General features: G+C 38.4%; 1 protein-coding gene across 1 annotated transcript in view; it reads left to right on the top strand.

The window, feature by feature from the left end:
• The first annotated feature begins 9,006 nt into the window (after window positions 1-9,006).
• The window catches only part of CCSER1 (coiled-coil serine rich protein 1), a 544,953-nt gene continuing 541,074 nt past the window's right edge, over window positions 9,007-12,885 (top strand). Inside the window, exon 1 of the mRNA XM_066548974.1 lies at window positions 9,007-10,333. Coding sequence (XP_066405071.1) covers window positions 9,019-10,333 — 1,315 coding nt within the window. The 5' untranslated portion in view covers window positions 9,007-9,018. The remainder of the gene's footprint in view (window positions 10,334-12,885) is intronic.

A 12,885-nucleotide genomic window follows, 5' to 3' on the forward strand; every position in this document is an offset into this window, starting at 1 on the left:
AAGCAGTTAGTTTGCAATTAAAATAATGAAATTACACAGTATTGAGGATAGTAATTATAAATGTATTTAATATTCATCCCCATGAGGCACACATCTTATGTGTGGTAAAAAGTGCAGGGAACAGGAATCATGTGGTTCCCTTTCATTAGAGTTAGTAAGCTGGGAGTAGCTTGCCTGGAAGTTTTCAGTCAATCTGAATCCTCAGTCTGAGTGTTATCAGTTCATTTTGCATCACCAGATTTCCTTTAAGGCATGAGTTAGGAATTGTTCTTTTCTGTTAACATAGAGAAATTTGGAAAAGAGCTGTTATATTATTTTGTGGTAATGCAGTGAACAGCTGTAACAGTGATATACTACAATTACCTTTGTATTGATCAAAGGCCAATCTGTAAATTAAACTGCCTAGTGTTAGGCAAAGTTTTCACAGTTTATTTAATGAATAATAATAGCCACAGATAATGTTGTATTTTTAAAATCCTTTCACCCAAAAGCACATAGTTCTTTCAAGACATGAGTGGTCCTGTTGACTTCAATGGGATGTAAACACAGTGGATCCCTTGTAAGAGTTTTTAGCACCCTGCCTTTTTGGCTGTGAGGATGTGAGATAAACCATGGATCTGTCTGTCTCAGTGCATTGTTTTTAACATAGCTTTAAGCAGATGCATAGGGAGAAGCTGGAATGGAACACAGGTATATGGCTCTTCAGAAGTGCATGATTAATTTGCTAAGGTTTTATTAATTTTCATTGTAATCCGTTAAGGGATTCTGTCCTTGGTCAGCAGATAGGTTTTCCGTCTATTTTTTTTTTTTCTTCCATCTACTTAAATGATGAGTTTGTGTGCTGGGAGTGATTGGATCATGCACGTCCAAGTGTTGCTTTCACAAGAGTTAATGAAGAATTGCAGATGGGATGATTGAGGCTTATAAGGATGAAAGGCCAAATGGTTTAAATCAGCGTGATCCACTTCACTGGAGCCTGTTGAATTTACAGCAGATGAGGATTTGGTCCTTTTTAATGTGACATTAAGGTCACACACTGAACCAGTGACAGAGGTAATAAATGATCCCAACCCTCGTTGTCACTGTGGTTGCCATATACACAGCAGAGGCAGTGGCACTTGAGACTGAAAAAGAGCCAGACTGGGAAATGTGCAGGAAGCTTTTTTATAAAAAAGTAAATTGCTGCTGACATGGGAGCTGTGATTCAGGAAGGTAAGAGGAATAGAGAGCGAGCACTGAACAAAGACTTGCAGCTCTGCTGGGACTGCACAGTGCTAAGACAGTTGTGAGGTGGTTGCTTGAAGTGAGCAAGAAAAGCAGATTTAAGAAGGAGCACATTAAAGCTGAACTTGGACTACTAACTGTGCAAATCAAATGGATTATGCCTTAGAGTCCCTTATGATGTCTTGTTGTCTTGTGAGACAGGAGAATATTTTCAGGAAGCTGTTTGTTTTTTGGTTTGTGGTTGTTTTTGTGGTTTTGGTTTTTTTGGGGTGGATGGGGGAAGGCAGCACTGATAGAGCTGCTTTGAATGCCTTTGGGAGTAGTAGCCAATATTGGTGCTCTGCTTCACTCTGCCAACAATTTTATGCACTGAACAGCACAGAGCTAGGGCTGTGTTATTCTGGGTATTTTCCTCATGAGAATACTAACTGTCTTCTGCAGTAGTGATCTGTTCCACTCAAATTCCAGAGCAAATAGCTGGCAAGAATTCTCTTCCTTTCTTTATGTCCTGGGCTGAGGCAAATGCTAGATCTGCTGTTTTTCAGTGTGCTCTGGTAGGCATCTTACACCTATTTTTCATGCATGAAAGAAAAAAAATACCCTTGATTGTCTGTAGGTTGCTTTTCTCTTTTAGTTAAAATAAAGCACAGCCAAAAGTCAAATTGTTGTCTATATATAAACACATCCTGTGTTTATGACTAAATTCTGTTATTTAGTGTGAAGTCCAAATATAATTATTTTCCTTAAAATGCTGTTTGAACATGCTTTTCTGCTGTCTCTAAGCACTGTAGAAGCACAATTGTCGGCATTAAGAACTGGTATGAGAGGAGAGAAAAATATGAGGGAAGAAGGATGGCATCCTGTTGAATCCTTCCCAGTCCCCAGACTGCTATCTGTGTGTCTACCCAAGATGTCTCAAAATTAGTCCATTTCTCTTTGTCCCTTCGTGGTATGATTTCCATGTGTACTCAGGGATCTGTGTAAGTCCACTTCACTTGTTAAAAGTGAATAATTCATTGTAGGCAAGCATATTTGGGGAAGATAATTGGGGAAGTTGATGCCATGGCATTTGAATCACAAAGCAAGCTCATGCTCTTTGATGCTTGCATTTCCAGGTTATTACTTTCACTTGTGACTGTTTCTAATTAAACTGTTAAATATTGTGAATACCAGATGCTGTAAGAAATGGAATGTATGCTTCTCCAGAATCCAGATGAATGACAGAGGTGAGAGAGGGATGGTTTCTTCTCTGTTGGAAAAGCAACAGAACACACCAAAACATGAATGGGACTGCTTCTTCACTGTGGTATAGTCCTTACCCCATTTCTGACCTTTCCTATGTCTGATTGTTGAATGGGTGAAGGCTGATCTTCTTCACACAATCAGTTTTTTGCTAGTAGCTTATCCCAGCTCTTACTGAAGAGCAACTGGCTGCTGGTTGTATGTAAAAACTAAGAATAATATTGGTTCCCTTCTGTTATTTTGTATATTATACTGAAGTTCTTTGAGATAACCTTTGCTGTGATACAGAGACATTTGAAATAGGGGGTGGCTCAAATGTGAAAGAACTGTGGCCTCTAGGTTTCTAAAGATCAGTTACCCTTGTTCTCTTTTATTACAGCCACAGTTCACATGGTAGAAGTGGGATAAAATGATGAATGTGTGATGAGTGTGATAATAAATGATAGAATGAGTTGTGTGTAACTTGTCTTACATTTTTCTTCTGGCTAACTTAAAGTCAAAAGGGGATATATAGATAACTTACCTACAGTTGTCTTCTTTGAATGATTATTGCACTTATAATTTAATAACGATAGTGGGAATAGTAGTTACGGATATATGAAATCACTGGCTTTCAACTGGTACAAGACTTGTCAAAATGGGAGATGGGCTTTTGATGTATTTGTGTAGCTTCAGACTTCTTTATTGCAAATTTATCTGCTTGTTTCCTCTCTCATTTCCTGAAAGCACAGGAGTATTTGAAAATAAAGGTAGGCCTGAGCTGCAGAATGCAGGAAACTGAAAGAAATTTCATATCTTGCCTTAGGGTAAGTCAGTGTTTGGATTCTGTGTTCTTGGTTTTGGTTTTTTTTCAGTGTTTTTGTTTTGTTTTCCAGATATATAAAAGCTGTTCCTAGATGTATAAAAGCTTTTTTTGCCCAATTAGTTTTTCAATGTAGAGGGGAATAAGACTGGAGTTGTACATGTGTGCATATGTAGACATACATAACTTTTAAAGGTCTGGTGCTCTTCAGTTATTTATAAAAACTGTTCAGAAAAATGAACCTCCAGGCAGGTGTGGACCTGGTAGGAGTGTCCAAAATTTCACTGTGAGAATTGTGACTGTGGCTGCTGTTCCACAGAAAACACCCTGTAGCTCTGTACCATGCTGCAAGGGTTACATGCACAAGGAAGGAAAAGAGAAGAGTGTTATTCACAAAAGCCAGTGGAGCTGTTATGTATGAGAAGGAGTTTCACTCATTTAATTTGCAAACCCAGATTTTTTCAGGATCACAGTCTCCCCCTTTCCTGGATAGTGCCTTTGAATTTGCAACCCCCCCCCGCCTTTCCTAGCTAATGCCTTCTATTGTTCTGGCATTTGACTTTGCTGGTGTTTTCAGTAAGATCCTATTAATTCGGTTACATTGTCCTTGGTAACTGTTAAAGCCCTGAGTATTTATCTGGTGTTTGTTTGCTGTTGTTTTAAATGTAAACTGAATTTTTAATGGCTTTTTTAGACTCCTACATTGTGCTACTGGACAGGCTTGATCACACACAGTGACCTCTGGGAGCTGTGCAGGTCAAGTCACAGATGTACTAGAGAGACAAATAATATTAGAACTTTATCAAAGGCAGTAATACTTAAATGCTGAGGACAATACAGTGCTGGAATCCAAATGATGGGAGTTTAACAATTTGGGTGGGAGCCACAGGCTATAATGTTACCCCATGGACTAAGGGGACTGCTCCTTACAAGTGTATCAGCTGCGTCAGGAGTTCTGCTGACACACCGACAATTAAAAACATTTATTTTCATGTAGTTTTGTGGGTATTTGTAGTGTCCTGGGGCAAATTTAGTTTCTGTGTAAGGTTGGAGCCAGCTGGTCTATAGAGACTTTGTCTGTGAGGTGGTCCTTGCCTCCTGCTGCATGGTAGTGCTCGTGTGAGGGATGGAGGCAGGATTTTCACAGTGTAAGGTGCACATCTTAGTCCTGTGTGTTCTTCTTTATTGAACAGTTCCCAGTTCTAAGAAATAAAGGAAATGTTTCATTATCCTTAAACTATGAGTGAAGCCTAAAAATCTTCCAGATGCTTACTGATATTCTGCTCTGATTTAAGGTTTGAGGTGTTTCAGCTATGTGTTGTGTCATCTCCCAGTTTAAACTTTGATAGCTAATTCAGTTTTGTTTCTTGTTTGGAAGATGTTGTTTAATATTTCTAGGAATTGCATCTTCAAGGAGAACCTCTTTAGGAAATGTTTGTTTAGAAAGTATTGAGAAGTAGTAGCAGGTTTGGTTTATTTATGAAGGGAATGTTTGCACTCCCCTACACACCACAGTGTTGAATAAACATATATTATCTTCTGGTGTGTACTTGTAATTATGATAATGGTAAAATTCACAAATAATTTCAATTCCTAAATTTTGCCTCAAAGGCAATAAGAAATGTAAAAGGCACAGACTGTTGCTTTTTCATATGTGCAGTTATTGAGAAACTAGATCCATGGCTCCATCTGCTGGGGTTCAGAACCATAAGCACAAGGAATTGCTGTTTATTGAAAGCACTGAGTTCTGGCATACTTGTGAGAGTAGCTGCTGGGCAGAAGCTGAAATAAAAAGTACTGCATTTTATTTTTCAGCTGGTGCATTGATGGAGTCTATTTCTCTGGAGATGTTGGTGTAATAATTTCACAATTTTGCCCGTCTTAAAACTTGTGGTTTTTTCCCTGCAGTTACATTCACTGTCTGTGAGTTGAGCAATTTGTCTCTTTTGACAAGATACAGTAACAAACACAATACAGAGCTGCCTGTATAATTTTTACCCTATGTGTTTTTATAGTCAGACAACTTCTGTAGGCAAGATAAAGATCTGATATTACAAGATTAGCTGGATGGTTCCTCCAGAGATCTCCCGTGGGGAAAGAATAAGGCCAAAGGATAAAAAACTTGACTTCTTGGTCTTGTCTGGCAATTAAATGTGACACTAAGATATTTTTGAGATTACTTTTCATTTTTCAATGTCTTGGTGCAGACCAGCATGAAAGGAAGCTATTTCCATCTGATTAACTTTTCAAATTTCTGTTAAGAGGGGAAATATTTTGCTCACACTTGGTCTCTCATTTCCATTGGTCTGAGCACAGGAGCTCAGAAACTCTGAGCTGTAGCTTAGCTCTTGAGGAAGAGAATATTCTGAAATTATATTCTCTGCAACACTATTACTCTGCCTGCAATTGTTTTCAAAGCAGCTTTGTCATTTTCTGTCATTATAGCAAAATCTGTCTTATGATGCCAGCTGCAAGAATATGCATCAAAAATCCATTCCATAAAAAGCAAAAATTGTCTGTCTTGTTCAGCACTGAGTAAACACTTCAGTTTCAGTAGAAACTGAACTTTGGAATTTGAAAGTATTACAAAGTAATGGCTGTGTATTTGATCAAGATTGAAACCTCTATACAGAATAGTGTGCCTGTTTTCTTGAGTATTCTCATTATGTGCTAGCATATTTTGTCCTAAACAAGGAGCCTAAACAAAGGTGTCTTTCTCTGCTCTTTTCTTTTTCCTCTGTTGAAGGTTTTAAGAATGATGCCCATAGGGACAAGGATTTTAGATAAATAAAACTAATGGTTTTGCAGAGATGTAGCTGGAGTGAATTTCACTCTGTAAGGGTTACTACACCCTGTAGTAAAGTTGCAAGTAAAAAGAATCATGTTAAATGTGGAGACTGAAAGGAAATACCTCCTATGTTAGTCATAACAGGATATATATGGCAGTTTATAACTCCTCTGCTGTAAACAAAAAAAATTAATGGAAGATCAGACTTCAGTTGTATCTGAAAGTATTGCTATCTTGAAATACTGGTTATTTTTCTTTCTGTTGCAAGTAGAAAAGTTGTCATTTTAACGTAATGCTAAACTTTGGCAGGTTAACAGTGCCAAGTGTGTGTGTATGTAAATTATATGTAATTCTATTAAATCATTAATATTAAAAATATTACTAGAACATTCACAACATTCAAACAGTATATGCACATGGGCATGCATATATACAGGTATAGTTGCACAATGGTGTATGTTTTAAGAAATACTCTCTCTCTAGAAAGAAGAGTCTATTGTACTTAGTTCATATTTTATGGGTGAGGATTTCTGCTGCTTAGACAATCAGAGGAATGCTGACAGTTTGTGTTCTTCCTTCAATAGACAGGAAAGGAGGAATCAACTGAATAAATGCTATTTTGTTATCTGCTGTTCGAGGCAATGTATTCTGTTAAAATTTATTACCACGTGGAAGGCCAAGGCTCTGCTTATTCAGGGTCAGTCCTTAGGAATAATCTCTTATTATTTACACACAGTCTTTGTATTCCCAGTGCAAGTTACAGACTGTAAACTGAGCATTTTGCTCAGTTTTCTGCTTCCTTCTGCTCTCAGCTTGGAAAATTTTGTATTTATAAACTAGGATGGCTTGTTCTCCAGTTAAATGAGAATTTAAGCTGTGGGCAGGAGAGAGAACAGCGGCAGCAAATGTTTTATACACCCATAAAATGCCTGTAGAAGTTTAAGGTATTTTAAAAGTACTTTTTTCATCTACTGTATTGTAAAACTGCATTCTAAAGTGGTTTTTTTTCAGCAATTATGATCTCTCCTTAAAATAGAGGAAAGAATCCTCACAGTCTCTAAAAATCTGGTGTGTATGTGCTTATCCATACGTACCAGTAAGCCTGCAGGTAGAGATTCACCACAGCAAAGAAATCCCAACACAGTTACGGTCTTGAAGTGGTTAAAGAAGCCAGAGAAGGTTGAAGGGGAGGGATGAAGAGTTTAATGTGGCTTTCAAAAGCCCATTTCTGGTAGGCAGAGTTGTGGACAGGTGAACAAGCTGGGATAACACCAGCTAAATGCCAACTCTCACACCTGTCACTGAAATGGAACAGCTGGCTGTGCTCCAGTTCACTGGTGGATGTAAAGCTTTTTCTTGTAAAGTTTTTCTATTTTTTTCTGAATTCGTTGGGGTTGTCAGTCACAGAACCTGGGTCTTGTCTAGGTCAGGCTTTAGCTTGCCATCAGAGATCACCAGTGACTTCTTGCAATTAGTGACTATTCCCAAGCTGTTTTTCTCATTCTGAACTACAAAATTGCTTATTGATTCCTGATGCTTGCGAATAGTGTGGCTGCTTGGCACTGCATGTTCAGAGTGGAACTGTACTAGCATTTAAAAAAAAATGGTAACAGCAGAAAAGTGCCGTTCAATCTCCAGTCAGAAACAGTCTTTGAACTTGTTACCCTTTCTTTCACAGTTATGTAACATATATGTAGTTTTATTAATACTTAAATATTCTGTTTCCATTTATGTATATTTGTGTGTATGTATACACTGCCTAAATACATACATTGCTCACAGGTACTTGCTGAGCCACATAACACATATTAAATTGCTCATTAGACGAATTATGTTGTTTTTGCACTTGGCATACAAACATTGTCTAGACAGCTGACTTGGGGTTTATTTTTATGTGCTGAATACTAATAGCTCAGGAAGTTACATAGGGGCATAATTCCTACAGCCTCTCATGTTTCTGTGATTATATATTACATGTTTTTATTGCTGTCACTCTGTGGTCCTGTCTTTCACAGTGGTCTTTCACAGTTTATTATAATGAGAACAAAAAAGAGATAGAACTGGTATATATTTCATAAAGATTAATATTCTTCTAGTATATTTACAGTGCTGATCAAAATAAGTTTTACTTAAGTATTTATAAAAAAAGGCCAAGTACCTGTGGATGGAAGCACTTCTCCCTCATTTCAAAAACCATAAAAAATTAGCTCATTGTAAGCAAATAGGCTGTGAGAGGACTCCAGAGAAGTGTTTAAAAGAAACATGGCAGTTCAAATCTAGAAACATGATCCCATATTTTGACAGTAAATTCCTTGAACTTAAAGTTCTTTAGGAAGAATTTTTTGTGTTGCATATTTTGACTGGACAGAAATGCCATCATTTTCTGTACTGCAAAGTTATACAGCCTTTAACAGAAGCACAAAGATTAATTTAAATCCAACTGGAATTTCTGTGAAGATTGAAAAATCAAAATCCTTTTCTTTCATGCAAAAATCGGAGTAATTAGAAATAGAAAATAATTACTTGTTCTACTCAGATAATGAAAAATCAACTGTCTTCTAAGAGTGCTTACACTTTATAAGAAGAACTTAAAAACAAGGATGTTTGGATAATATATTTGTATATCTCTTGGTGTTGAGATTTTATACCATTACCCATTGTAACAGTATAAAATACTGTTGTACAGTATAAAATTGTATCTTTTGTCAGTAGAATATTTTGTGTGACATGTTTGTTCAGTTTTCAGTGCTGGATATTGAACATCACTTTTAAATGCTAGAAGTCTTCAGTAATGTGCATGCAACAAATTGATGTTGACATCTCATGTATTTAGGCTGACTGACAAATCTGTTTGAGTAGTCTTTGAGGCTGAATAATTTATCTTCTTTCCCCCATCCCTTTGTTTTCTGTCATCTCAGGTTATTTTATTGGCTGTGGAGAACCACGGACCCTTTGTGCCCTGATGGGGGACTCGGGATCCAGACGATCGACTCTTGTATCTCGGTTGCCAATATTCAGGAGAAGTGTTAGCCGGAGACACGACTCCCTTCCTTCCTCGCCTTCTTCTGCCAATGCCATTGGTGTCCACACCTCCTCCCCATCCAGCACCAACTCCAGCTCAGGGAGCACAGGAAAGCGCCGGAGCATTTTCCGCACTCCTTCCATTAGCTTCCATAACAAGAAAGGGAGTGAGCAGAAGCCTGACTCAGAGAGTCAGAATGTTAACATCTCAAATGGTGCCCAGTCCTCTCTTAGCACTTTTCACAAACTCAGCTTAGACGAGCACATAAAAAGCAGAGGAAGGCATTCAGTTGGCTTTGGCAGCTCACGTAACAAGAAGATCACAAGGTCTTTGACAGACGATTTTGAAAAGGGAAAGGAGCCCTCAGCCAATAAGAATGTCTTTATCAATTGCATAAGCTCTGGGAAGAATGAGGGTGACGATTCGGGCTTTGCAGAAGAGCGAAGCCGATACTCTGTCAAACAGTCCACACGAAAACTTCTCACTAAGTCTTTTTCATCGCACTACAAATTTTCCAAGCCAGTTCCAGAGAGTCAGTCGGTTTCCTCTGTCCAGCAGCCCAGGTGCTTGCTGGAAGTTAAATCCTACGTGGAGAGCGAGCCTGTGATGGCCAAGTCGTCTCCTCCGTGCTCAGCTGAGACGACGGAGTGCATGGGCAGCTCCCTGCAGTCCCCGCTGCTCTCGGCTGACCTCACGGCTGCCCAGACCCCCTCGGACTTCATCGCTCTCACCGAGGACTCTGTTTCAGAGGCTGATGCCCTGCCCAGCAGTGGGCCTGGGGCACTGCTCGCAGAGGATTTTGGCCACGATGTCTCTACCTCTCAGGTCTTCTTTAATCCTGCTGCTGCTCCTGCGAGGGAGAGAGATACTGTGCAAAGTGCTGGCCATTCTGCTGGTGTATCTCCTGTGAGTCATGCAAGCTCGTGCAGTATGGAGTCCAGTACCTTATTCAAAACCTCAGTTGCTCATCAAACAAAAGTACTGTTGCAAGCCAATGGACTGCATATCAATGATGCTAGGCACATAGAAAAAAATAACTCAGAAAATGCACATTTAGAAACCTTGATGTTACAGCATAGTGAAGAACCGGTGACACTCTCTCCAAAAGCACGGGGGTTGAGTGGCAGCAGAGATGAAAGCACTCCATCCAAGCACATGAGAAACACAATTCCTGTAGTGGAGTCTAACACTGTTCCATGTTCTGAACCTCAGTCCTTTAAAATACAACAGGGTTATGAATCAAACCATTCTAAAGGTATGTTTCATGGTCTTTTCATTTTTGAGTTTGGTGGGTTTTTGGGTGGGCTAGCCTCATTTCTTCTATAATGATTGTTTTGTCATAGAGTTTTTTTTAGAATTGCAAGTGTTAACTATGAAGTTCAGAAAGTGCAAATTGTGTCCTCCTTCAGAACTGTAGGAATTAAAGGCAAAGTCTGTGATTTCTTTGAGTTTGTGTTTTAGAGTTTGCAAACACCCATCAGTGCTGTTCGTGTCTCTGCTTTGCTTATTAAAAAAATGAATTAAGAATGCAAGTACTGATTCCCAGCTTGTGTTAGAGGCTGAAGCTATGATTCCTTGAGACACGCCTATTTTGGACTTGAGCCATGGGGTTGCATAATTTGGGATGGAAACATGACCAGAGAAAGAAACGTTCTTGTCTGATTATGGGAAATAATAAAGTTTAGTTTATATTCATCTGAGTTTAGAAATTTATAGAGTCATGCTTTCTCTATTCAACTGATGTTATAGAGTAGCTCAAAGTGGATATTTTGTCAAAGTATGAAATATCCTGTTTCTGCTTCCATCTGAAATAAGTGTCCAAATTCTCATTTTGTCATCTATGGAACTGAGGGAGTTAATTGCCATCTAAATTTCACATTGGGTCTTTAGTTTATGAAGAGTAATTTGGAAATGCTAACAAGATTAAGTGGAAAGACTGTGCCTAGAAATCCCAATATAGAGATACAGATAAATAAGGCACCAGGCCCTTGAGTGAAGGACACCTGTCAGAAGACATTTATCTCTGACAGTTCATTCTCTCAAGCCAGTTTATGACTGGTGCTTTCTTGCTTAATCCTGAGGCTGTATGTGGTCAGCCAAAATTTGAGAGTTAACAAGACAGCGTTTGTAGTGATTGTATTAGAAAATAAATGATGGTAAGTATAAACTCATATAAATTCACACCCATCATTTTGCTTAGATGTTTATCTAGGCATGTGGATTATAAGCAATCAAAAGCAATCTTGCTTTTTGAATTATTAGTCACTGCAAGGCTTAGTTGGATATCTTGTACATAAATGGCAATAGAAAGTCAAATTAATCCACTGAATTACCTTTCACCAGAGGGCTCCTCTTTCACTCAGAACCTCAGTCACTTTGGGGAAAAAAATATTCTCATTTATCTATATTACTGGTCCTGAACACTCAGTTAGTCTTCCTTGCCACATTGTCGCATCTGTAAATAGCTCTTATTTCAGAATCTGCCTTGCAAGAGTGTACTGCAGGGCACTAAGTGAGCAGCTTGGAAGGATATTTAGAAATACCCCCTGCATTTCAAACTCATGCATTGACAATTTGATATTTAGTCTGTATTTCAGTAAAGCAGCTAAAGGGAGTCGAAATTGTGATATAGATGATTTTGTAAATTGGATTCATGTTCACAGAAACACTAGAGCTAATAACTGCACTACATAAAAGTTGTTGATTAATTGTTCTGTTCTTTTAGTACTGTTCAAAATACCTTTTTTTTTCTAGTGTTGTGAAGAATGTATTTCAAATTAGCAATTCCCAAGCGTACAAAGGAACCAGTGAAAATAAGACAAAATCCTGCCATATGAAATGAGTCAAATACAGGAAAAGCTTTCATGGCAATCAGTAAGATATGGTTATAAGTACTTATACCTGTTGCAAACAGACTGGTTTGAACATTTGGTTTTCTAAAACAGTATTTAAATCTAGATGTGAATACAAAATACTTGTGTGCGTTTTCTTTGGTAATAGATATTTTCTCTTCTGTACCTGGTCTCATAGCTGATATCATTATAGATAGCATTGTGAATGTGACATTAATGTATGAGCAGGTTTGATGTGCCATATATTTTTTTATTATACCTTTATGTATTTTTATGTGATACGGATTTTTTTGAGAACTTTTAGAGAAAATGTCTCTTCTCTTGCAAAATGCAGAGGAAGGTAAAATTTTCTGTATGTGTGGCATTTATTACGCTACTACTCATTTATCTGTCCCCACCTCTAAATTTGCACTAACATGTCAAACTATATTCTTTTTGCTTTTTTCTGACATGTTATTGTTTTAACTGGGCTGGGATTTTGCCCACTGACTGCAGGCTGATGGAAGGTGCAGGTGTAAGGCTAAACTAGGAATGCTGAACAGAAATGGAAACCAATGTGCATCCCTGTCTTACGCAGGGTTAACAAAATTGTCACATGACCCTTCAGGAGCTGGACTTACTTGACTTTGGGGGCCTAGGCAGGTTGGGTTTTGGCACCACTGGGCAAGTGATGGTTTCTCTGGTAGATTTTACTTTCAGCAATTTGGAAGTATCCTATAGTGAAGGGAGAAAGAAAAGGATGGAGCAAAGAGTCTTTCTGGGTTGTGGTGTGCTGAGCATGCCTGTCATTGGGGCTGAGCAATGAACTGGGGGCCCAGGTGACACCTTGATCTAGGTAAGCATGGTCTGCTTTCCACAAAACATTTCTCATGTGATTTCAGCGTAATTATTTCAAGCAAAGCGGTGTTCTGATTAAGAAAATTGTTGTCATCTTATTGCAAAAGTTCTCATACCT

This window comes from Molothrus aeneus, chromosome 4 (genome assembly GCF_037042795.1).
Source record: "Molothrus aeneus isolate 106 chromosome 4, BPBGC_Maene_1.0, whole genome shotgun sequence".
Classification (NCBI taxonomy): Eukaryota; Metazoa; Chordata; class Aves; order Passeriformes; family Icteridae; genus Molothrus; species Molothrus aeneus.